Source organism: Myotis myotis, unplaced genomic scaffold (genome assembly GCF_014108235.1).
Source record: "Myotis myotis isolate mMyoMyo1 unplaced genomic scaffold, mMyoMyo1.p scaffold_m19_p_17, whole genome shotgun sequence".
Classification (NCBI taxonomy): domain Eukaryota; kingdom Metazoa; phylum Chordata; class Mammalia; order Chiroptera; family Vespertilionidae; genus Myotis; species Myotis myotis.
This window is the reverse complement of record NW_023416321.1, coordinates 26630525-26655769: the sequence shown is the minus strand read 5'-3', so window position 1 is coordinate 26655769 and position 25245 is coordinate 26630525. Positions and strand designations below refer to the sequence as shown.

General features: G+C 38.0%; 1 protein-coding gene across 3 annotated transcripts in view; it reads left to right on the top strand.

Annotated features, from left to right (window-relative positions):
- STXBP4 (syntaxin binding protein 4) overlaps nucleotides 1–25245 on the top strand; it is a 121663-nt gene that overhangs the window by 24165 nt on the left and 72253 nt on the right. For all 3 annotated transcript variants that reach the window (XM_036340523.1, XM_036340522.1, XM_036340521.1), the window contains exons 9-12: nucleotides 6134–6230; nucleotides 7494–7585; nucleotides 11536–11625; nucleotides 15318–15383. In XM_036340523.1, coding sequence (XP_036196416.1) covers nucleotides 6134–6230; nucleotides 7494–7585; nucleotides 11536–11625; nucleotides 15318–15383 — 345 coding nt within the window. The remainder of the gene's footprint in view (nucleotides 1–6133; nucleotides 6231–7493; nucleotides 7586–11535; nucleotides 11626–15317; nucleotides 15384–25245) is intronic.

The window sequence follows — 25245 nt, the reverse complement described above, 5'->3', positions numbered from 1 at the left end:
TCTTCATAATATCAATTATACACACAATGATTATATTATAATGTTCAGTTTAAAGAATAATCAACACATGTACTCACCACCCAGCTAAGAACGAGAACTTTTGAAATTGCCTGTTTCTTCTTGATACATGCTACAACATAGATAAATCTTGAAACATTAAGCTAAGTGAAAGAAGCCAGACACAAAAGCCACAAATTGTATGATTCTGTTTGTATGAAATGCCCAGAATAGGCAAATCCATACATACAGAAAATAGATTAGTGCTTGCCTGGGGCGGGGGTGGGGGTAGGTAGGGAACTAGGAAGTGCCTGCTAATGGGGATGGGACTTCCTCTGGGAGGTGATGAAAATTTTCTAGAATTAGTGGGGATTGATACACAACTTTGTGAATATACTTAAAGCCTCTTAACTGTATACTAAAATGGTGAATTTTATGAGATGTGAATTAAATATCAATAATTCTATTTATAAAACAAAAAGTCACATCCTTAAAAATATTTCTAAAACTATTCACATTGTGTACTTAAAAAAATATAAAGTAATGGTGTGAAAACATGTCTGAGATTGTCCATAGAAACTCCATAAGATGAGAATATTAAAAAGTGAAAAGTTATGCCCAAAACTGGGAGAAAATATGTATAATACCCATAACGTATAAAATGCTAAATTACAAAGAATTGTACAAATCAATCAGAAAAAGACCCATCAACACTACTCCTAGGTATTTACCCTAAAGGAATTTTTACCCTTGTGCTGTGGTAGATATGTACAAGAATGTTCACTGCTGCATTGCTGGCAAGCAAAAAACCCCACTGCCCATCTTCAGGAGTATGGGCGAATAAATTGTGGCATATTAATATAATTATTACATTTGTCAGTAAAAGTGGATGCATTAATCTCATAGTAGCATATAACCACATGGATGAATAATAAAACGATACTGCAGGATGAAAAATTAAAGTTTCAGAAGGCGGTCTGCAGCTTTTTTATGAAGCTTAAAAACAGCAAAACAAAGTAACATTAGGGATATGTATATGTGACAAACCATTTTAAAATAAATAGTATGGAAATTTTAGTATTGGCAGTTTTGTAATTCTAAGATGGATTCATGCATGTTTTATTTTATTGTCCTGATTTAAAATGTATGTTACATACAATATATGCTGTTAGTATACATCAAATGTTATATAATAAAATGTTTGGGAATATTAAACCAAATGTATGACAGCTGTTACCTAAAGGGAGAAGTTCAGAAGGGCCTTTTGTTAGGTTGCATTGGTGGTATAGTGGTGAGCATAGCTGCCTTCCAGAAGGGCCTTTTGCAATCTTTTGTTAATTCATAATCTGATCTAAATATACCTCAATGCTAAGCTTTAATATACTATTATAGCAATTTTAAAAAGCATGCAAAAGGTCTAAAATCTACAAAATAGGAAGCTGTGATATGTTGATAGTTTTAAAAAATCAGAACACTCTATATAGTGTAATTTAATTATTTCAAAATACATAATTTACATATATATTTATATATAGACTAGGGGCCCGGTGCACGAAATTCATGCACTGGGTGTGTGTGTGGGGGGAGTGTCCCTCAGCCCAGCCTGCCCCCTCTCACATACTGAGAGCCCTCAGGCGTTGACCCCCATCACCCTCCAATCACAGGATCGGCCCCTTGCCCAGGCCTGATGCCTCTGCTAGAGGTGTCAGGCCTGGGCAGGGGACCCTCATTTCCCCCCATCACTGGTTCTGCCCCCAGCCCAGGCCTCATGCCTCTGGCCCAGGATTCAGGCCTGGGCAGGGGACCCCCTTTTCCCCCCCATCACCGGCTCGGCCCTTGCCCAGGCCTGATGCCTCGGCCAGAGGCGTCGACCCCCATCACCCTCCGATCTCCTGATCGGCCCCTTGCCCAACCTGACGCCTCCGCCAGAGGTGTCAGGCTTGGACAGGGGACCCCCATCTCTCCCCGGTCACTGGCTCTGGCCCCCGCCCAGGCCTGATGCCTCTGGCCCAGGAATCATGCCTGGGCAGGGGACCCCCATCTCCCTCTGATCGCTTGCTCCCCCTCCCCGCCCAAGCCTGACGCCTCCGACCCAGGCTTCAGGCCTGGGCAAGGGGACCATCATATCCCCCCAATCCCCAGCTCCGCCCCCCACCCAGGCCTGATGCCTCGGCCAGAGGAGTTGACCCTCATCACCCTCCGATCGCCGATCACCGGATAGGCCCCTTGCCCATGGCCTGAGGCCTCCGGCAGAGGTGTCAGGCCTGGGCAGGGGACCCCCAGCTCCCCGCGGTTGCAGGCTCCGCCCCTGCCCAGGCCTAAGGCCTCTGGCCAAGGCATTAGGCCTGTGCAGGGGACCCCCAGCTCCCCGCGATCTCCTGCTCTGCCCCTGCCCAGGCCTAATGCCTCTGTCCCAGGCGTTAGGCCTGGGCAGGGCACCCCCAGCTCCCCGTGGTTGCAGGCTCCGCCCCTGCCCAGGCCTAACACCTCTGGCCAAGGCATTAGGCCTGGGCAGGGGACCCCCAGCTCCCCGTGGGATCAGGTCCCGGGCGACCTCCGGCATGCCCCCAACCCGCTCTCGCGGGTTGGGGGTGTGACTGCAGGCGTATGCCGCAGCCACCCCGCCGGCCCGCGTCCGGGACTGCAGGCAGGATCGGGTCCTGGGTGAGTGCGGGCGGAGGCTGCAGCCGCCTCGCCCGCCCGTGTCCGGGTCTGCCGGCGGGATGGGGTCCCGGGCGACCGCCAGCACTCACACTCCCAACCCGCTCTCTGATGGCACTGTACCATCCTGCCTGCAGTATGCAAATTAGCAGCCATCTTTGTTGGCGGTTAACTGCCATCTTAGTTGGCAGTTAATTTTCATATCACCGTGATTAGCCAATGGGAAGGGTAGCAGTCGTACGCCAATTACCATGTTTCTCTTTTATTAGTGTAGATGCTATGTCCATAGCAAAAATTCAGAAAACTTATACATCAAACTGTTAATAGTGTTGGTCCCTAAAGCCGTGTTTTTCAAGGACAAGGATGTGGAAATTTGCCTTGGGGGACATTTGGCAATGTCTGGAGATATTTTTGGTTTTCATAAAAATTAGTAATCACTAACAAAAATTACATCTTAAGAGTCTGTATATGAAAATTTAAAACCTATTGCTAAGTAATTTGTGAGTTAAAAATATTGCTAATCAACATGGGAAAGATTAATATCACTTGTAATTAGGGGAATTCAAATTAATACACAATGTACTATTTCATATACAACACATTGACAGAAATTGAACTGTGAAAGCATAAAATGCTGCTAAGAATGTAGAAAATAGGAGTGCTTATGTCCTAATTGTGTGCATAAATTGCTTGGTACAACCAATACGCAGAGTTATTTTACAATATCTATTAAAGTTGACTTTATAAACCCTATGACTCCACATTTCCTCTTCTAGGGATATACTGTAGAGAAATTTTCACACAACTATACAAGGATATATATATATAATTTCTTGTAATGAAAACCAAATTGGAGTAACTATAAAAGCCCATCAACCAGGCTGGTGTGGCTCAGCAGTTGAGCATGTACTTATGAACCAGGAGGTCACAGTTCGATACCAGGTCAGGGCACATGCCTGGGTTGTCAGCACGATCCCCAGTAGGCAGCTGATCAGTGATTCTCATCATTGATGTTTCTCCTCTCCCTTTCTCCCTGAAATCAATAAAAAAAATTTTTTTTTCAAAAAGCCCATCAATCAAGGAATGGGTGATAAATTACAACATTCATACAGTTGGATACCATTTCAAGTTAAAATAATTGAACTAGTTTTGCAAATAATATCGAGCAATTATGAGATCATAACACTGAGGTAAAAATAAAAATATTGGTAAGATTATTCTTTTGTACTGTACTGTTCATGAACAATTTCAATTGCGTAAGAGTACATATTATTAGGGGATGCATGAATTAATGGCATCAAATCATGGACAGGAAGGATACACCAACCTTAGCTGTATCCTGTTTAAGAACAATGGAGAAAGCTTTTAACTAAGTCATCAATGTTTATTTCTTAAAAACATGCATGTCATAGAAATGTACACTTGAAACCTATATGACCCTATTATGACCTATATTATGACCTATATATGACCTATATTAACCAAGGTCACTCCAATTTATTTAAAATATATATATAAATTTCAAACAAATATTAATAAGTACTTAGTGTTAGCAAATACATAGGTGTTCTTTGTATTATTCTCTTTCCTTTATTTTTATTTGGAAAATTTGGAATATTTTTATGACTGGAGGCAAAGAACACCAGAAGTTAAGAATCATTATTCCATATTATTCAAGGCAAATATTTATAAGTGTGTAGACAGGGTAGTCAGATAATGCTAGACTAAGCCCTAGAATCACTTTTAAAGGAATCTTTCCAGATGTTCTCTTTCCTCCTGTCTCCTTCCTTCACTGTGCCCAGCCACCTGTGCATTTACCCGGTTTGTTGTGGCCATAGTAGATCCTGTATACACTTCTATTAAATTAGATATTGCACTAATTACAGTTATTTACATGTTATCCTCACTCTGAAGATCATACTAGCGCTCTATCTTGTTTGGGTGTCCCTTTGCCTGACATATAGTAAGCACTAAGTAAATATTTGGTAAATGAAATGATGAATGAATGAACAGATTCCAAAGGAGGAAGAAATTTATAAAGGACTATTGCCAATATTAAACTTTGCCTATATTTTAGTCTTGTTATGATTGACACAGAATATGTTCTTGCCAGAATTCAACAATAGGGCATCAGTGCGGCCCTATGCATTAGTTAAGGTTAGAATTTGCTATAAATAACTGGAGAACCTAAAATAACAGTGGTCTCCATTAGAAATTTACTTCTCTTGCACCTAAAAGAAACCTGAAAGAAGATAATCCAGGACTGGCCTGGAAGTTCCACAGTGTTGGGGTCCCCTGTCCCAACTATCGTCTTTCTGCTCCCCCATCGTTATTGAGATTGCTCATGAACCAGAATGACCACTTGAATTTCAGCAACCAACCAACCTCTTTCCCTCCCTTCCATTCATCTTCCTTTTTGTTTCTTTTATTTAAGGCCAAAGAGAGGAGGAAAGGGGACAGGAAGTGTCTACCGCTACCTTTGAAAGACTCCCCAGAAGGTCCTTACAGCACTTCTCCTTGTATTTCCTTGGCCTGCACATAGTCACATGGCCTCATCAAGCTGAAAAAACAGGGATGTCTTTTAGCTGGATGACAATATTTCTAGCTAAATATTGTCATTCTGTTACTAAGAAACAAGGAGAGAATAGACATTGGAGTACAACTAACAGTTTCTGAATTTTTAATCAGCTATGGCTGCTAAAAGGAGAAGGTAGAGAAAAGCTTTTCAGAGAAAGCTTTTTAGTTTACTATTTATGTAAGTCTGCTCATAAAGAAACCCAAAATTAGAATATTTTGTATGTAAATCAGTTTTCATCAACTTTTTTTTAAATGTATTTTTATTGATTTCGGAGAGGAAGGGAGAGGTAGAGAGAGATAGAAACATCAATTATGAGAGAGAATCTTTGATCAGCTACCTCCTACATGCCCCACACGGGGATCGAGCCCGCAACCCCGGCCTGTGGCATGTGCCCTAACCGAGAATTGAACCGTGACCTCCTGGTCCATAGGCCAATGCTCAATCACTGAGCCACACTGGCCAGGCCAGTTTTCATCAACTCTATTTTTGGTCTCAAGTTTACAAGATGTTAGCAAAATCTCCATGCTTTAGAGTGCTACTTGTAGAAATTCATGTTAAATTAGATTTCATAGGATTTACTTGCTATTTTTCTCCTGCCACATCACATATTTTAAACCAGTAGAGAGTTTGGGTTTGGGTTCTAGGACTATGCTTATAAATTTAGGATCAGCTAAAGTGTTAGCCTTGGGAGGGGGGAGCAGTGAGATGGTGGTGGAATCAGGAAGCTACTATTTTATAGAAAATTAATCCATAGTCAGCAGACTTTCTTTGTACATCTAATTCTGGTCACTGTTCCTGAGATTGATTCTTTCCCTGGACTATGAAATATAGTTCTAATGAAAAGTTTTATTCTTTGGAGATTTGAAAATTGCCTCACACAAGTCCTTTTCTTTCCAGGCTCTAAATTATCTTGGTATTCAGCCCACAAAGGAGCAACACCAAGCCCTGAGACAGCAAGTGGCAGTAGACCCACAGGGGACAGTGTCTTTTGGAGGTAATATTAGGTACATTGTGTTAATCCAGCAATTTTCAACCAGTGTGCCGAAACATTTTTGAAAACATGCAGTACCTGTCTATGTAGTCATGGGCCTGACCTCTTTTCTCTTAGATTGTCAAATTAAAAAATGACAACAGCCAACATAATAGCCGATGGTGTGAATGAATCAAAATTATACCTATTTTTTTGTCAGATGGCCAAAAAATATATTTTTTGGTGTGCCACAGGATTTTAATAATTACTTTATGTGTGCCATGAGATGAAAAAGGTTGAGAATCACTGTAATATCATCACAGAAAATTACTTAAAGGGTCATTGTGACTCATTTTTATTGAGTTCCTCTTCAGAAAGAGAGAGAAAAAAAGACCACATTTATTTCAAATTCCTCGATCAGTACTCTGAAAAACTCAGCTAGAATTCCTGGTTGGCAGTATCAGATAAATAGAAAAAGAAAAGGAATTCAGAGAAAGGGAAATATTGCAAGAGTGGAAGAAAACTTCAGGTAAACCATAATTAGCATGTTTAAAAAGATAAGCAAAGATAAAGAATTCGTGAAATAAGAGTAGGATACTGTCAAATAGGAACAATCGGAGAACATTAAAAGAATGCTTGGAAACTAAAAACGTTGTAGACAAAATAAAGACCTGTGAGGGTAGGTAGATGAATAGGTCACGCTCCACGTCTAAAGAAGCATCGGGCAGTGCTGGGTAACGATCAGGATGTGCCTCTGAGTCAGACCTTAGATGGAATCCTGTTCTGCTACTTATTTGTCAAGTGGCCTCGGGGATTTTAGCAGTTCACTTGTCATAGCCCCAGACAGAAAATTGAGAGGATAAGAGAACCTGCCTTGTAAAATTCTGAGGGTGAAATTGCAAAGCACCCGGCCTAGCATAGAGAGGCTTTACGTAAACATTAGCTGCCGATAGTATTATTGTTAAACCTGGGGTTCTTCCAGCTAGAAAAACTGTAAATCATGACATTGTCCTGTTTCAGAAAGGTTCTACTCATAATTTAAGGGTTGGAGGAATAGTTATGCCAGTGATATACATTTGCTTTGTAATTATCTTAACTGATGTTCTAACTTCAGCAAACTTAAAGGAAGTTAAAGCCAGTTTCTTTTTATTTGAACTTATATTTATCTGTCCCTTCAGTTAATACTATTTTAAGGCAACTTTGTTATAACACATAGCTTCAACTTCCTATAGGAGCTATATTTAGATGAGGTTAAATAGTTTCTTACTGAAACGTGTTCCATTTTAGATTTTGTCCAGGTTGCCCGAAACTTGTTTTGCTTGCAGTTGGATGAAGTAAATGTTGGTGCGCGTGAAATGTCCAGCATATTAGACTCGCAGGTAGAGTATTCCCTACAGAACTGTCTTGACTGTCTTGTCCTCAATGTTAAGGGTCATGTGTGTGGGCTTTTTTTCATTTTCATTGTGTTTTTTGTTGCTGTTGTTTTTAAATATATTAGTATTTGTATCGATTTCAGAGAGGAAGGAGAGGGAGAGAAAGATAGAAACATCAATGATGAGAGAGAATCATTGATTGGCTACCTCCTGTATCCTCCATACTGGGGATCGAGCCCACAACCTGGGCATCAGCCCTTGACAGGAATCTAACCCAGGACCCTTCAGTCCGCAGGCCGACGCTCTATCCACTGAGTCAAACCAGCTAGAGCTTCACTGTTTTTTTCTAAGTTATACAAATAATACATGCTTCTTGGATAAATTTACAAAATATAGATTAATTTAAAATCAAAAATAACATTTTGTCTTGATCTCCTCCATTGTTTTCTTTCTGCCAGACAGTCCTCAAACGTACAGAACCCACATTTGCTGAGAAAAGGCACGTACATGAAGTGGGGAATTCAGAGTACTTCGTGTGAGCATGCAAAGCTTTCCTAGCAGTTGCAAAGAAATAGTCATGCTCCAAATTAGTAATTAACTTCCTTCTTACCAATATGATTTTAGGGCAGATAAGCATGTATTCAGTCTGTGATACCTTGACAGCAAAAGCAAAATGCTCATGGTAGTTGTGCAAGTTCTTCTGCAGGCCAGCAATTTACTGTTTGTAGCTTCAGATCAAAGGTTGGACCATAGTCATTGTATTAATTTATAAGATTTCCAAAAAAAAAAAGATTTCCTTTATTGTATTGTACTTTTCAGCACATGGAAGATATCTCCATTAAATGTTGGCTTTTCAGTTTTTCCCCCTCAGATATCCTCAAAAAGAATGCATTTTACTTTACCACACTCACATGTAAACTTGAAACAAACGTCTCAAAGCATCACCTTTTCTACATCAAGGCATTCTTATTTAATATTCAGTTCCATTTGATTAAATTTTTGGTTTTACAATTCACTAATGAGTTTGTGCCACAATTTTGAAAATACTATAAAAATCCTTTGGGCAGCATGGATGGACCTGGAAAATATTATACTAAGTGAAATAAGCCAATACGAGAAAGACAAATACCACAGGATCTCGCTTATTTGTGGAATCTAATGAACAAAATGAATTGACCAATAATAAGACCCAAAGCATGGAGGCATGGAATAGACTGATATACCTCATTGTGTGTGCGGGGAGAGAGGGGCTTGGGGGGAGGGGGAAGGAGGGGGAGAGACAAGGAGAGATAAACCAAAGAACTTATACATTTATATTCATAGCCCATGGACATGGGCAATAGGTAGTGAAGATCTGGGGGGGTGGCCAGTGGCTGGGAGGAGTGGAATAAAGGTGGGGGGAGAAATGGGAGATATCTGTAATACTATCAACAATAAAAAAGATTTTTTTAAAAATGCTATAAAAACCATTGCTTGTCAAGCAACTCAGCAGAAACAAATAAAAACTATTTCATTATTTTGTAGTATATTGTTTTTTGAGTTAAACAACAGTAGAATACCTTGTCTGAAGTTTATCAATTGATCTGTGGTTAGGATGCTGACAGTCTGTAAAGGTGGGGAAATTCCACTATGGTTACCCCCTCAGTTATTTTGTCACACACACGTACAAAAAAATCAGATTTTATAATCCATCTGTTAGGGATGCTTTTTGCTTTCTTTTACTCACATGTGTCCATTTTTTGGGTTGTCTTTTTCTTGATTTATTTCTTTAAAATATTTTTACTGGTGCATTATGGACACACAGTAAAGTACAAAACTCTCAATTGTACAACTTGATGAATTTCTGTTCGTGTCTCATGTGTAATCACCACTCAAAAGGCTCCTTCGTGCGAACTTTCCAGTCCACCGTGGCTCCCACTTTCACAATGGAGCAAACCACTCATTTGATTTTTGTCAGTATAGATTACTTTCGCCTATTCTTGAACTTCATTAGTAGAATCATGCAATGTGTATTCTTTTGGAACTAGCTTCTTTTGCTTATCATTTTGTCTGACTCAAAAGATTTCTTGAGATACTGTCTTTTAGGAAGGAAGAATTGCTGAGTCATTATAAGTCAGTCCTACTTTTGTTTAGTTGACAAAAAACATTGGGTTTGAGAATAATATGGCATTTAGAACCAAAAATATAATGATCTTACTGTTGTTCTAATTATCATTGGTATATAAAAAATTTACATATTGCCGCACCTGCTGCTGGTCCAGAGTTACACACAGAAAAGGGAAGTTTGGAACATCCTAGCTCCCCTTAATATAATGGGTTTACCACATTCATTAAGTACCATAAACAGATTATCTTAAAATCACAGAGAGAATATGCTAAATTCCCTAATGTAGAAGTTTCAAAATTTAGCTTCTTGCTAAATCAGTTTGGTGGATTGCAACCACCATTTCAACAAGTGAAATAGAATAGAGTGGAAAATACCAAGGTGAACTGTATGTGATACTGGCTCATGATATAAATGATATTCTCACTATGTGTAGCAGTAAATATTAAATTAGAAGTGTGCACTTTACTAACAGTCAGGAACCATTAGGGAGAACAGAGACATCACCAAAGTAATATTTTATTTTATTTTTTTAATATATTTTATTGATTTTTTACAGAGAGGAAGGGAGAGAGATAGAGAGTTAGAAACATCGATGAGAGAGAAACATCGATCAGCTGCCTCCTGCACATCTCCTACTGGGGATATGCCCGCAACCCAGGTACATGCCCTTGACCGGAATCGAACCTGGGACCTTTCAGTCCGCAGGCCGACGCTCTATCCACTGAGCCAAACCGGTTTCGGCCAAAGTAATATTTTAGAAATAATGATCTTATAATCATGTTGGTTATCTCAGAAGAGGATGAAACTGGTGGTAGATAGTCTAGGTAGGGGACAAAGAAGAGTCCAAATATAGAATAATAAGTAAATAGAGGAGGCGGGTGTAGTATGGTCAGATAACTTGAGGAAATGCAACCATTTATTAAATTATATTTCCTTTTGGGATGTTCAAAATGCTTATTAGCATATAAAGGCTATTGGAACATGGCAGGAAAGTTAATTTTTCAAGTCTTATATTTCTCTAAGATTGTCCTTGTTTTCTACCTTTCAATTATCTGTAAGAGAGATTGTCAGCTTTGCTATTTTTGTTGTTATTCACTTGTGCATGAATTATTAATATTATCTTCAATACACAGTTTCTGTGCAGAAATCTTTTTAAGCCACTTGACTGTTATGCTACATTGTGTTTAATTAAAGCAAGACACAAGCTCAATTAATGTACTTTACTGGGTTTAGATAAACAATCTTGGTTTATAATGCCCACTATCTTGTTAGCCTTGGAGACTATGTGCTTGGTTGGAGTGGATGTATTTAGGGAATAGTTTATGTTGATAGCTCATGAAGTTGTTTTAATATTATAAACACACTCTTGAACCCTAACTGGTTTGGCTCAGTGGATAGAGCGTCGGCCTGCAGACTGAAGGGTCCCAGGTTACATTCCAGTCAATGGCATGTACCTTGGTTGCCGGCACATCCCCAGTAGAGGGTGTGCAGGAGGCAGCTGATTGATGTTTCTACTCTCTGTCCCTCTCCCTTCCTCTCTGTAAAAAATCAATAAAATATATTTTTAAAAAATAAACACACTCTTGGAATTTGGACTTTTAAGGAAAATTATATTGTTAAATAAGAATCATAAAGATGACAACAGAGTGTGTATATCTGATCATCATCTAAATTCTGTTATAACAACAATATAAGATTAAGTATAAATGGGTGAAGTTACCCCAGATTACGTTAACATTCTCTTTTACCCGATCAAATGACTCCTAAGCCTTGTCAAAAAGGATTTCTGTGTTAGTTCTCATAATCAGCATGTAACGTATAATTTTCTCTTGTATTTTAATGTTGACAGTTTATTGCCTGTGATTCCTTAGAAGCAAATGATGTGGAAAGGCTTAAGCGTGAAAGAAATGATGCCTTAGAAGAAGTGAATGCACTTAAGGTAATCTCCAATTTAGCTTTCTTACATTTTCTCTAGAAAAAAAGAAAAAGGAAATTATCTTGTGTTGAATTCTGAAGTATTGGGGCTTAGTTTTATTTTTAATTAATGAATGTTAATATGAAATAGCTTAATGTCAATTTTGGTCAGTATTGAATATTAATGTCATAATTGCTATTTATTTCTTCAGTTGATCCTTAGAGAGTTAATCTTTTAGTTCACACAGACTTTTCATTTATATTTTACAGTATACGTAAGATTCAGTGTGAACAGTGGTTTTTACTTGTAACTTTTGATTTGGCTACTTCTCACCCTTTTTATTTTTTCTCACATTGGTGGCAAGGATGAGGAGCCCACAAAACATGCCATGACAATTTTGGGTCCTCAGATGTTCATTGGGAAAAACATTTTCTCCCCTGTTCCTAGGCGTGCCTCTGGGATACCTTGGTATGCTAACATAATTTGGAATAAAGGCAAAATCATTTGAGGAAAGAAAAACCATATAATATATCCCAAATATACATTAAGATTTTGATTCTCTTTATATGTTTTCATTCTGTGTTTAGTAGAATATTAAGTTTCAGTTATATCCTTATTTTTATAGTAAGCCATTAATGTTTTTAAATCTTCAAGAAAAGCAACATAACTCCTTGATTTATTATTAAGTCAACATAGCTCTATATTTTAGTATTATTTTAAAATATTGCCTTAAATAAGTGAACCTCTATTATTTATTTAAGTTTTATTAAAGCAAAATCATTAAACTCATAAAAAGAAAGAAATTCCCTTGCTACCTTAATTTCTAAATTTCAATCTCTAGAGGAAGCCATTGTTAAACATATCTTATTTATCCTTTTGTAGACTTCCTCTAGATAGCCATTTGTATTTCTAAAAAATGAATGTATGTTCAGGTATCCCCAAAAAAGTATACACACTTTGAATACTAATAATTATTAATTCCAATGGGTTAAATTTGAAAAGAAGGGACTATCAATTGAGCTGTCAAAAAGGTATATGTATACATTTTGGGGAATGCCCTATATAAAAATATATTAACTATACATAAAATATATAAATATATGTTATATAAGTATATTAATATATTTTCAACTTTTACAAAATCATTTAATACAAGGTACACTCTTTTACAACTTGCCTGCTTTATTCTCTTTGTCAACATGTGTTGGGCTACTTTTCTAGTTAATATACTAGTACACAGATATGCCAAATTCTTTTTAATGGCTCTCCTATCATCACATGGTTCTGTCTTATGTTATTTAGCCAGTTTCTTAGTGATGAATAGGTAGGCTATTTTAAGTTTTCCATTATTAAAATTAATTCCATCATAAATTGCATTATAGATATATCTTTGCATGATTGTGCAGTTGTAAAAGTACAAATGGAATAAATTACTGAAAGTGAAATTGTTTTCTCAAGGGATACAGACATATTAAAATTTTATGTGTGTTACCAAATTCTCTATCAAAAGGCTTTAGCAATTCATGTTTCTTCCAAATGTATGTGAGCATTACTAAAGAAGTATTTTCTATACTTTTTATTATAACTTAAAACCATTGTCTTTCCACATTTTCTGGTATAAATTTAGTTTTAAAAATACATTTAGTTTTAAAAATAGATTGACAATAGTTCTTTTACATCCTTGTAGAAAATATCTCCACTATTGGTTACCTTGGTAAAATAACATTTTTATAAAGTTTGTCTCTGTAGATACCATTAAATTTATGGTTCATCAGAATTTCCAGAGGCTCTCAGATCTTCTTCATTCCCTTAATGTTTATCATTGCTAAATTTAGTGATACATTTAGTGACTATCAACCTTATTATTAGAATTGTAATTTAAAACTATACTTATGTAACATTTAAACAAGCTCCTCTGAGGAGCTGTTCAGTAAATCAGAATTCATATTTAAGCTTTATGAAATATAACTGAACATATCCTAGTGTGAAATTTCCTTTACCTCAAAACCTATCTATTGGCTGAGAACCACTTGTCTAGCTATATAAAAAGAGTATATACAGCAATAAATATTTTTATTTGCGATAAAATATTGTTTGTACTTAGTTATTCTACTTAAATTATACACACACAAAGAAATAGACATTGTTAAATGAAGTTCATAGAGTGTGTGAGTAGTCTCTCATTGCTTCTCATTATCCTGTGACATCTCTAATCTTTATGTCTGATTTAAGGTATAAACAAAAATGAAACCAAGATAATTTGATGCTAATGTCTAATTTTATTTTGTGAGAATGATTTTTTAAAATATTTTTTAATTGGTTTTTTACAGAGAGGAAGGGAGAGGGACAGAGAGTCAGAAACGTCGATGAGAGAGAAACATCGATCAGCTGCCTCCTGCACAGTCCCCACTGGGTATGTGCCCACAACCAAGGTACATGCCCTTGACCGGAATTGAACCTGGGACCCCTGAGTCCGCAGGCCGACACTCTATCCACTGAGCCAAACCGGTCAGGGCGTGAGAATGATTTTTTGAAGTGCTGTGGCTTTATTTAACTTAAAGCCTTTCTGCAGAGTTCACATTGGTACTGCTTTGCAAAGCTGAATGGAAATAGCTATATTTTCCATTTACAGATGCAAAAAACTAGGACAGAAAGAGTGAAGGTGACTTGCCAGAGCATAAAGGCATGGCAGCCAGCAGTCTCCTGGCTCCTGGTCTGTGGCAGATGCATAAGATTGCTACAGTATATTCATCTCCGTATACCTTCACTTTATCTCTTAGACGAGGATGAGTCGAAATATTCCACCAAGCAGATCATTTCTTACAGACATTGCAGTGTTGCCATGAGTATTTACTACTCAATTTAATCTCCAAGCAATTCCTGTTTAAGTTTATAGTAAAATGGTTCCTAAATTATTCTTAGTATATCTGATTTGATCAATAAAATGTGGACTTATTTATGATATACTTAAAAGTGAACATTTTAAGGTATATGCTCAATTTTAAGTTCAAAGATGATAATATTTGGTGGCATGCATAATATTCTGTTTTAAGAACTACCATTTCATATTTTGGTTATACCAGTCGTATCTTAATTTTTATGGATGATCTTCCAAGAATAAGCTAAATTAGAAAAATGATATTCAACTCAGTTTCATGTCCTCTTTAATATAGTAAGAGAGACTTCTGAATTATAATAATGCTCTTCAATTTGGAAGCACTTTGACAATGATAGTTATTACCCAAAATTTAGTTAATATTTACATATTTTGAACTTGACTGACTTTGGACCTCAGATTCTGAGACTTTACAACATGTCTAAAGAGAAAATACATTTTCATCACAATTCTGCTGTAAATAACTAATTACTTTCATATGGTATTTATAATAATAAAAGGGTAATATGCTAATTAGACTGGACGTCCTTCCGGATGAAGCTGGGTCAAAGGGAAGCCCGGGTCCCGGATGCCAGAGGGAAGCTGGTGCCGGCAACCAGGGGAAGGAAGGCCTACTCTTGCATGAATTTCATGCATTAGGCCTCTAGTATATATATGTGTGTGTGTGTGTGTGTGTATAGCCAGAAAAGTGATGGAATTACATTTTCAGATAGTAGCAATGGCTATTTGGGGAATTTATAAATTTGAAAACAAAGTTCTAAGAATGATACCCATTCATATATTTATAACAAATTATTAATTTAGTGGTTTTTAAATATAGGAAAAATTATTTGAATCAGAAAGACAAAGGAAACAATTGACAGAAGAACTCCAAAATGTGAAACAAGTAAGTGCATGTATTGTCTATATGTGTTTTGTGTGTGTGTGTAAACATATGAGGTATAGTTGTAGAGCAATGATGCTGTATAACATCCTAGAGTTGATGTACTTGTCCTGAAGGACTGTTACTACTGCTCAAAAAATGATAAAACTTCTCTCAAATTACTTTCAAAACCAGATATCCATGGGCTGAAATGATCATTCTCATTGCTTTTCCATTCTTTTCTTTCTCTTATATTTTTCCCTTTTCATCTGTTACTCATACCTCATATTATTAAAGATAAAAAGAGACAAGCAATAAATTAAATAACCCTGCAAGACAGAGCATTTTTTACATTTATTTTTTTAGTAATAAAAGGTAAAAATTTAGGCCCTGACCGGGTAGCTTAGTTGGTTAAAGCATTATTCCGATACACCAAGGTTTTAGGTTCGATCCCTGGTCAGGGCTCATACAAGAAGTAACCAATGAATGCACAAATAAGTGGAACAACAAATCAGTGTTTCTCTCTCTCTCAAATCAATCAGTAAAATCTTTTTTAACAAGTAAAAATTTATTTTCACTTTGCATCATTTTTCAAAGAATTTTAGGAAGCTTACAACAAAACAGATACAATGACATTATCATAAAACAGATATACAGATAACAAACAAGTAAAATAATCAGAGTAGAAATTTAAGAGAACATTGGTAGAGATCAGTGGCATCACCTGGCTTTGAATCTCCCCAACATCATCCCCCTGGAAAACATAAAGCCACTAGTGCAAATAAAATCAGCCAGGACCCATACCTTCAATAGGACTGTGTGACAGAGAGCACCGGCCTGCAGGCACATTTAAAAATGTGCTTTAAACAACCAGACAAAGCTTTGCAGCTCGCTAGCCACTAGAACCTGGAACTCAAAGAGCAGAGCAGGTGGGGCTTCAGATGCTAGAAAAGAGCTGGGAAACAGAGCAACTCAAAGTACAAATAGTCACCCCCAGAAAGAGAAAACGGAGCAATCGATGCCAAAGTCCTGAGCTAGGCCACGACTCCGTGGTCCTCAGGACTCGAGAAAGTGTGTGTAACCTGAAGTGTCAGCCTCACGAGTCTTGGCTTCTCAGGGAGAATCATAAGCAGAGAAGAGGTGGTACCCCTGGGAGATGAGGAAAGGAAGAGAGAGGAGGACATCGAATACCCCTCTCCAGTACTGTGTGAACTTGAATCAAGCGGGGAAAGAAGGACTGGAAACACAGAAAGTAAAGAGATTCTTTTAAAAATGTGTGTGTGTGTGTGTGTGTGTGTGTGAGAGAGAGAGAGAGAGAGAGAGAGAGATTCTCCAGAGATCTCTCTTCTCAACAATGTCATCAGTTTGACTCAAATAAACTTTTATGAAAATTAAAAAAGGAGTGGCCTATGTAAGGGGGAGAAATAAGGATCTGGCATAAATGAAGGAAAATAAGACTTGTCAGACCTCCTCCATCTACCCGCTCCACAGCCATCCACAACATGATCCATAGAGGAAATTGCACAGAAGAGGGTGCTGTTGAACCGGGAACTCTTTCTATGCAAGAAGTGGACTAGGGAAATAAATCTGTCCCCAAGATTACAAAACAATGGTAAAAATCAGGCAATATGAAGTAAAGCATTCCTCAGACCATTAATTAAATGTGGTCCTCTTCAGAACATTCCAAGCACAAGGCCAACCAAAACTACTACAGCACTCCAAACTCAAGTATCCTTAAGCAAGCATTTGGCATTAAGAATCAGAAATTTAAAAACTAAGACTAGAAATTGAACAAAACAAAAACAACCCTCGAAGAAATGAAATGAGAGTTGATAAAACTTAGGAAAGAAAAAAAAAATTAGGAAAACACAAAATCATATTAGAAAAGAAAACTAAATTACAAGTTGCCCTCGGAAGAATGTACTAGTATTCAAATGAAAAGGCATGAAAGAAAACTAGAAAAATAACCAGGGAAATTAGAATGAAATAAATAAAAGAGTTTCTTGAAGTCAATAAAAGCAACTGGACAGCACTACTATTTAGAACCATAATCCAAGAAAACTTTCCAGACATAAAGGAAGACCTGAATGTTATTGGGTATTGGGGCCCGGAAAGATCAGCTCTAGAACATAAAGTAAAACTATGAGACTTTCAAAAAAGAGTGCCTCCAAGTGAAAAAAGATCAAGTAGCTTACAAAGGCCAGCATCAACCCTCTCAATAGAGCATGTAAAGCAGTAGTAGAGCAACGTTTTCAAGAAACTAAAGGAAAGAAAGTATAAACCAAAAATATAGTGCAGGGGCAAGCTGGCACTCAGATGTCAAGGCTGTAGGAGCACGGCTCGTATAGTACACATGCATGGTTTCTCAGGGGAATTGAAGCCAACCTTTGGCAACCAATCCCCAAGCTACGTAAGTGGCTGCAGAGCATATAATCATGACCCCAGTATTTGTGTTCAATGTTTGACAGGCTAGGATTGAGTTGGAAAAGAATTGCAAACAAATCTTGAACTATTTTAAGGGTGTTTGTTTTAGGGGTATGGTCAAAACAGTCCTGAAACAATTTTAAGATGTATTATAGGTTTCAGAACATGGGTTGATCGTTGTTGAAGTCCAGAATCTCAATGAAAAAGCAAAGACATAGAAAATAGAATGAAGGAGGTCAAGAAAGAATTTTGTGGAATGGACTAGAATTGGAGGTATTGTTGTGAGTGCATAGTTTCTAAAATATATGTATATGTGCGTATATGAATGTATATGTGCACATGAGTATATGTATGTATGTAGATAATATTTGTGTGCATGTGTGTGTGTGTGTCCATAGTTCTGTCAACTAAGGAGCCAAGAAGCAAATATTCTAATAGCATAACCAAGTGCCCAGATTCCAGTCCCCACTGAAAGGAACCCTTGGAAAATGCCTGATTTCCGGTCTGGGGGAGGGTACGTACAAGATGAGCCTGGAACATGTTATACCAGAAAATAAGGAAGTCTTCACAGTGCAGGGAGCATGTCACAAGAAACCAGCTTGGAGGGGCTCCCATTGGCCAAATCTGGAAGTACTTGAGACCAAGATAATTAAGTACAGTAGTGAATTACAAACCATCAAAAAAGAAGTAATTCAGGAGTCCATACAATTTTATTTGGAGGAAAGGAGGGCTCTTTGCTTGTTATCGTCGGTTGAGTGCCAGCCAGTAACTGCGGAGTGGCTGTTAGATTTGGGAAATCGGCATTCTGCATCTGTTTTAGTAAAAACTTGGATCAGACAAGAATCATCAGATACTAAATCTAGGGAGAAATTTTGATGAAGAGCAGAATATTTATACATTAATGACTTTAATGTTGCTCTCTAGAAATTGCTTATTGTAAGCGGAAAATAGTAACTACCCAGTAGTGAAATCAGACAACTCCATCACGTGTTAAAATTTGATATCAGATGGGCATGTGTGACTTCTTTTTTTTAATTTCCATCTTTTGTTTCTTCATTTAAAAGCAAAAATTGAACATACTTATTTATTTTTAATGTTAATTCATTTGTGTGTGTTTTTTGTTTTTGTTTCTTTATTGTTGAACATATTACATAGTTCCTCCTTTTCCCCCCATTAACCTCCTCCAGCCCGCTGCAGTCCTCCCCCCCGTCACCCCAGCCCCTCACCACTCCATTGTCCTGTCCACTGGTTATGCATATATGCATACAAATTCATTGCGACAAGTGTTGGCAATGTTGTGGAGAAACGGGAACCCTAGTGTGGGTGTGACTTCTAATGCGACACCTTGAGAAGGACAAAACAGCACCTTGTAGCATTATGACTAAGAATGTATAACCTGGACCTGGCTAGGAGGAAATGCCAGACAAACCTAAAAGGAGGGACAGTTTTATTTTTTTAAAGGGGTGTGTGTGTGTGTGTGTGTGTGTGTGTGTATGTGGCTGTATTCTTCAGAAATGCCAATGCTATAAAAAAAATAGAAGAAAGGTGATAAAAGGCTAGGTTCCAGGTTAAAAGAGGCTAAACATCTCTGAACACTAAATACAATCCTGACCCTAGACTGGATCCTGCACTGGAATGGGGGGAATGCTGTAAAGGATACAATTGCATCAACAAACAAAATTGGAATGCAGTGGATCAATGTTAAATTTCCTAAATTTGGTAATTATAGTGTGGTATGTAAGAGACTATCTGCTGTACTGAAGTGTTTAGGGGTAAAGAGACATGGTGTCTGTAACACCCTCAAATGGTTAAGAAAAAAATTAGGTGTGTGTCTTTATTTATGTGTATTATCTATACAGTACACACATGTACATGTGTGTGCCTATGCTTGTGTATATATAAAAAAACACTGCAGAATTTTGCCACTTTGCACCACTTCCATCCTTGGTCCAGCTATCACAGCTCCTGCCTGGGTTGCAGTTATTGCTGCCCACCAGATCACCCTGCTTTTACCCTGCCCCGCCCCATACAGGCAAATCAGATCACAGCGGCCAGAAACATCCTTTTAAAACTGAAGTAGAACTCTCCAGGACTTTCCATCTCACGCAGAGTGAAAGCCAAAATCCTGCAAGTAAATGACAAGGCCTCCAAGAGCCTCCTCGATCTGCCATCTTAGCCCCATCCCCACCCTCCTCTAATGGCAGTTACTTCATCGCTCACCACCCCTCCCCCTTCTCTCCCTACTAATTCTCCAGCACCTCTGACCTTTGCACCATCACCCCACTAGCCCTCCAACTCTCACTGTGTATGGAGAAGTTTGTTGGCGTTACTGATTGCTCTCTTACGTATTATAAACTTGTTACGTTACTGCTAATGAAAGAGTTCCAATGCTTTAGTGAGAATAACTACCTCTCCATTTTTTTCAAGGATTAATATACTTTTTCACAATGAGCAAAAGAGCCTTTAAAAATTACAATTAGAGCCCTAGCCGGTTTGGCTCAGTGGATGGAGCATCGGCCTGCGGACTGAAGGGTCCCGGGTTCGATTCCGGTCAAGGGCATGTACGTTGGTTGCGGGCACATCCCCAGTAAGGTGTGTGCAGGAGGCAGCTTGATCAATGTTTCTCTCTCATCGATGTTTCTAACTCTCTATCCCTCTCCCTTCTTCTCTGTAAAAAAATCACTAAAATATAAAAAAAAAAAAATTACAATTAGAGTGTGTATACCTCTTCTATTAAAAACCTTTAAAACCAGAAACTTGAATTGTATGAAATTTGGCAAAATTTCTTTCCCAATTTTTGGTATCCCTTTGAAGATCTTGACATGAAGTAGTATGATACTAATAATTATACCATCTATACTAATCAAAGGGTAATTTGCTAATTAGAGCAGAGGTCTTCCGGATGACCTTCCGGACGTCCTTCCAGACAAAGCCACAGCTGCTGCTAAGGGCCCAGGCTCAGGCCAGCAGTGACGGCAGCAGCGGGGTAATGGGGGCAGTACCTTCCCCTGATCCACCAGGTTGCCTCCCGCAGAGGGATGCCAGACTGCAGCTTAGACAGGGGGCTGAGGCAGAGGCGGTTAGGGGCAATCGGGCCATCAGGGGAGCAAGTTAGGGGTGATCAGGCCAGCAGGGAGGCAAGTTAGGGTTGATCAGGCTGCAGGGGGGCAAGTTAGGGGCATGAGGCATGCAGGCAGAGGCAGATAGGGGCGATCAGACAGGCAGGCAGAGGGGTTAGGAGTGATCAGACAGGCAGGCAGGTGAGCAGTTAGGAGCCAGTGGTCCCGGATTGCAAGAAGGATGTCTGACTGCCGGTTTAGGCCCGATCCCTGTGTGGCCCCACACAGGGATCCCACACAGGGATCGGGCCTAAACCGGCAGTCGGACATCCCTCAAGGGTTCCCAGATTGGAGAGGGTGCAGGCCGGGCTGAAGGACACCCCCCTCCCATGCATGAATTTTGTGCCCTGGGCCTCTAGTATACTTATAAATCCTTTAAAAACATGGGTAACCTAATTATGAAAACATTACTTGATTGATTTTTCAATTTATTTTACAGTGATGGTTACTAGTTCCTTCCAAAGGTAGAAGAAAACACAATTTGATAAATCTTTTGTTCACTCACTTGTGAACTTTTAATTGCACAATTTTGAGACACTGGCCTGATCCTAAGAACAGAATAATCTCCTCTTTTGAAGGTACATTAGCTATTTTAAATTATTTTACCTTTATTTAGTGTAGTGGCCCCCCCCCAAAAAAAAAGTAATGAAGAACAAAAAGAGAGGGAGAAAGGGGGAATTGGAAAAAGGAAGGGAGAGAGAGGGAAGAAAGAAATATAACATGGAAGAACAAACTGGCAAGGAATGTTTTCCACTGAAGTATAAGGCACATTCCTTTTTTCACCCAGGCATGGCTACCAGAATACTTACTGACTCTTTTGTCAAAATTGGCTGCACTGTTCTCTGAAATCTAAGTATTTTTAATGAGTTCTTTGCCTTACAGAATAGCTCAACTTCACTGTTTAAAATCATAAGCACAATTTCCCATGAAGTTACACTTCTTGTTATTTTTTTCTTCAAGTTTTAACAGCTTTTAACAGGCATGGACCGTCTTCTAGCAACTTCCTTTGATCAACAACTTTCTAAAACCTGCTCTCACACTTAAGTTGTTTTTTTAAAGTTCCTTTCAGCATCGTGTTATGACCTAAGGCAGCAATGAATTGGTGAACAGGGTCCAAAGCCAAAATAGTTAGCTTGTCTGAACCAGTCTTTGCCCTGAAGAAACAGGGGAAATTGTTCATTTGGCAACTTCTCTAGATTCAAATAAGCCCAGTTGTATTTGGCCTCACCTGTGCAAAGGTTGGGTTGAATGCTTAAAGTCCTGCGGCAGAAAGTTAAGGTCCAATCGGCATAGGATTCCCTGTGGATAGTTGAGGTTGAACATGAACTTAGTTATAGTTGGTGCAGCTGGCATGGGAACTATCTTAGTTTACGGAATAAGTAACAAAGGCAACTGTAAGGACAGAATAAATGTACTGTTTCTAAAAAGAGCAATGATATGTGATTACTGAAGACATATTCATGATTTTACACTTTCAGAGATTGTGTTTCTTTGTGCATTTATTAAAGAAACACTAAAGTCTCTAATTTTCAGAATTGATATGAGTCCCACATTTTCTTCTTTAGTGATCTGAGCTTTTTGTAGTATTTCAGTTTAGTAAGTAGCCTAGGATGTCAATCTCATCTTTAGAGGGGGAAAAAAAGAAAAACACACACATATATTTGATTTGTCAGTCTTTTCTGTTCTAAAAGGTTACTATAGTAAAATGTTCCTGTGTTTCCATTGCAGAGGGCCACTGGGGACCTGATTGGATTTCCGTATTTTCTGCAGTTGGTTGGCTTCATTAGAACTGATGGTAGGGTTCTGGGTTCTGTATGATGAGCCACTATTTTCTGGCTGTTCAGGACCGCATTCAGCATTCCGTAATCAATTGTTTCAAGTGTGCCTGTAGTAACTTATAAGGGAGATGAGTTTCTAAACACACGTGTTTTTGTGCTATCCATCTCCTTCTGTGATTTCTTCTTTTTTTAAACTTTTTTAAAGGTTCATTCTTAGTTAGATTTAACATACACACTTAGCAAGAGAATTTAAGCAACATTTATTTAATGCTTATTTTGTATGGATGCACTGGGAAAGCTAGATATACTCTCTACAAGGAGTTCTCGACTAGTAAGAAAAAAAGAAAAATAGAGCAAAAACTTCATTTTCTACAAAGCATTTCAGACTAAGTGTCCGGTAGGTAGTGAGTCATCACAGGCACGATTATATTCCAAAGTAGACATTACTCCCTATAATTTTCCTTATTTAACTAAAAATAAACAAATACAAATCTCTAAACTTGCATTAGGCAGTTGCTAAGAGAGCACCTTTCAGGGCGTATTTTAAACATCTCTGTGTTAGAGCAATATATTAATTTGGCTGACAAACTAGTAAATTTTACCCAAGGAGGAAGTAGTGATAAGGCAGTTGATACTATAAAATTCTTATCTTGGCAGCTTACTATGTGAGAAACACTTTCGGTATTCTTACTTCAATATGGGACTCCTGACATTGTGTTACATGATTTATATTCAGAAGCTATTTTAGAATTAAAAACAAGACTTCTCTAGTCCTACCTACCTAATTTATTTACATAAATAAATCACCCTTTTTGAAAATATTATACTTTGATTCGTCGTTATCCATGTTAGTTGCCAAAGATTGTGTGTGACCACGATTTCAAATTAAATTGTGAATTCCCTCAGAATTCTTCACTATTGAATGCAGTTGCTTTCCTGATATGATTGCTAATGACGTCCTGCCAGTCTGGGCCATATGCCTCTTATTTATCTTGAATCCTCTTACCTCTCCTGCTTTTTCTTCTTCCCTTCTCTTATATTAACTAGTACCTGTTTCCCCTCCCCCCCATCATTTTATCAGATCTCTTTATTGCAGTTTCTATCAAATCTTTCAGCAATATTTTCATCTATATGCAAATTGCCTTTGTAATTTTCTCAAAGTTTTTAAACAGAAGTGTTTTGTGTTATCAAATCTATCTTTTGTGATTTCTTTTTACAAACTTTTCTTAAGGTTCATTCTTAGCAATAGTTCAGATACATTTTTAGCTAGTTTTCCTTCCATGTCTGAATTCACTTAGTCCATCTAAGAAATTACTTCATTGGGTGTATGGTATGAGATGAAGGTCAACACTTTGTACTTCTTTTCCCCAAATAGTTTGTCATCGAAACCACTTATTTTGTGGTATCTCCATTATCATAGATTAATTCTTACATAATCTAGGGTCTGTTTGGGACATCAAGTCTTGCCAGTTGCGTTGTCAAAAAATATGTATTGGGTGAGTGAATGTTTCATCTAACTCTTCTTTGGCCAGTACCAACTATTGTAGGTTTATATATGATTTAAATCCTTGAGCCTTGTCCCACCTTCCTCTTTTCTTTCTCCTTGCTGTTGGTGGTGGTTTTCAACATTTGCTTACCAGTTCTCACTGATTATTTTCTTCCAAATCCATTTAAGAATATTCTTTATTATGTAGGTCTTATTATATCTAGATTCAAATTTAGAACTGTTGGTCAAGTTCCTTCAAAACAAAATCTGATAAAATTGTGATTTCAATTGGATTAAATCTCTATAGGTTAATATAGAAAGAATAATTTCTGTCTTGAAGTGAGGTCTGCCTTAAACCCCAAACTTCACATTAATTCTATAAATAGCCTTTGAGCTGTACCAGGCTTTGATGAACAGGGTTTAAATACTGATTATGAAAAGAAATTTCTAATACCATTAACAAACTAGAGGCCCAGTGCACAAATTCCTGCATGGGTTGGGTCCCTTGGCCTGGCGGCAATCAAGGCCTATGGGGCCATGGGAGGTTGGCTGTGGGAGTGCACTGACCACCAGGGGGCAGCTCCTGCATTGAGTGTCTGCCCCCTGGTGATCAGTGAGCATCATAGCGACTGGCTGACCGGTCATTCCAGTCGTTCAGTTGTAACCATCGCTTAGGATTTTATATATATAGATGTCCCTTTTGGCACATTTTTTACCAGAATTAAAGAAGTCAGAAAATAGGTTTTTATTTTATGTCATCCTTCACTAAACTAGAAAATACATGAACAGGGTTAAATATATTGTCAAAGCAGGTTTTAACTAATTAATACTTATATTGTGAATAAGTTCATGTGGTAAAATTTACCAGATAGATGCACTTGTGTATCTGTCTTTGATTAGGGACGTCTGTTTATAAACCAAGATTAAAAATTGTTTCTTTGATTTTCTTTGATGTTCAGAAGCAGAATTCAATTTTGTGCCTTTTGGAGAATGAGGCAGCTGCAGGTGAAGAAGTTGACAGCTCTTGGGAAGGTTAATTAGAGCTAATTATAATTTGATTGACCTCCTTTTCCTCCAAA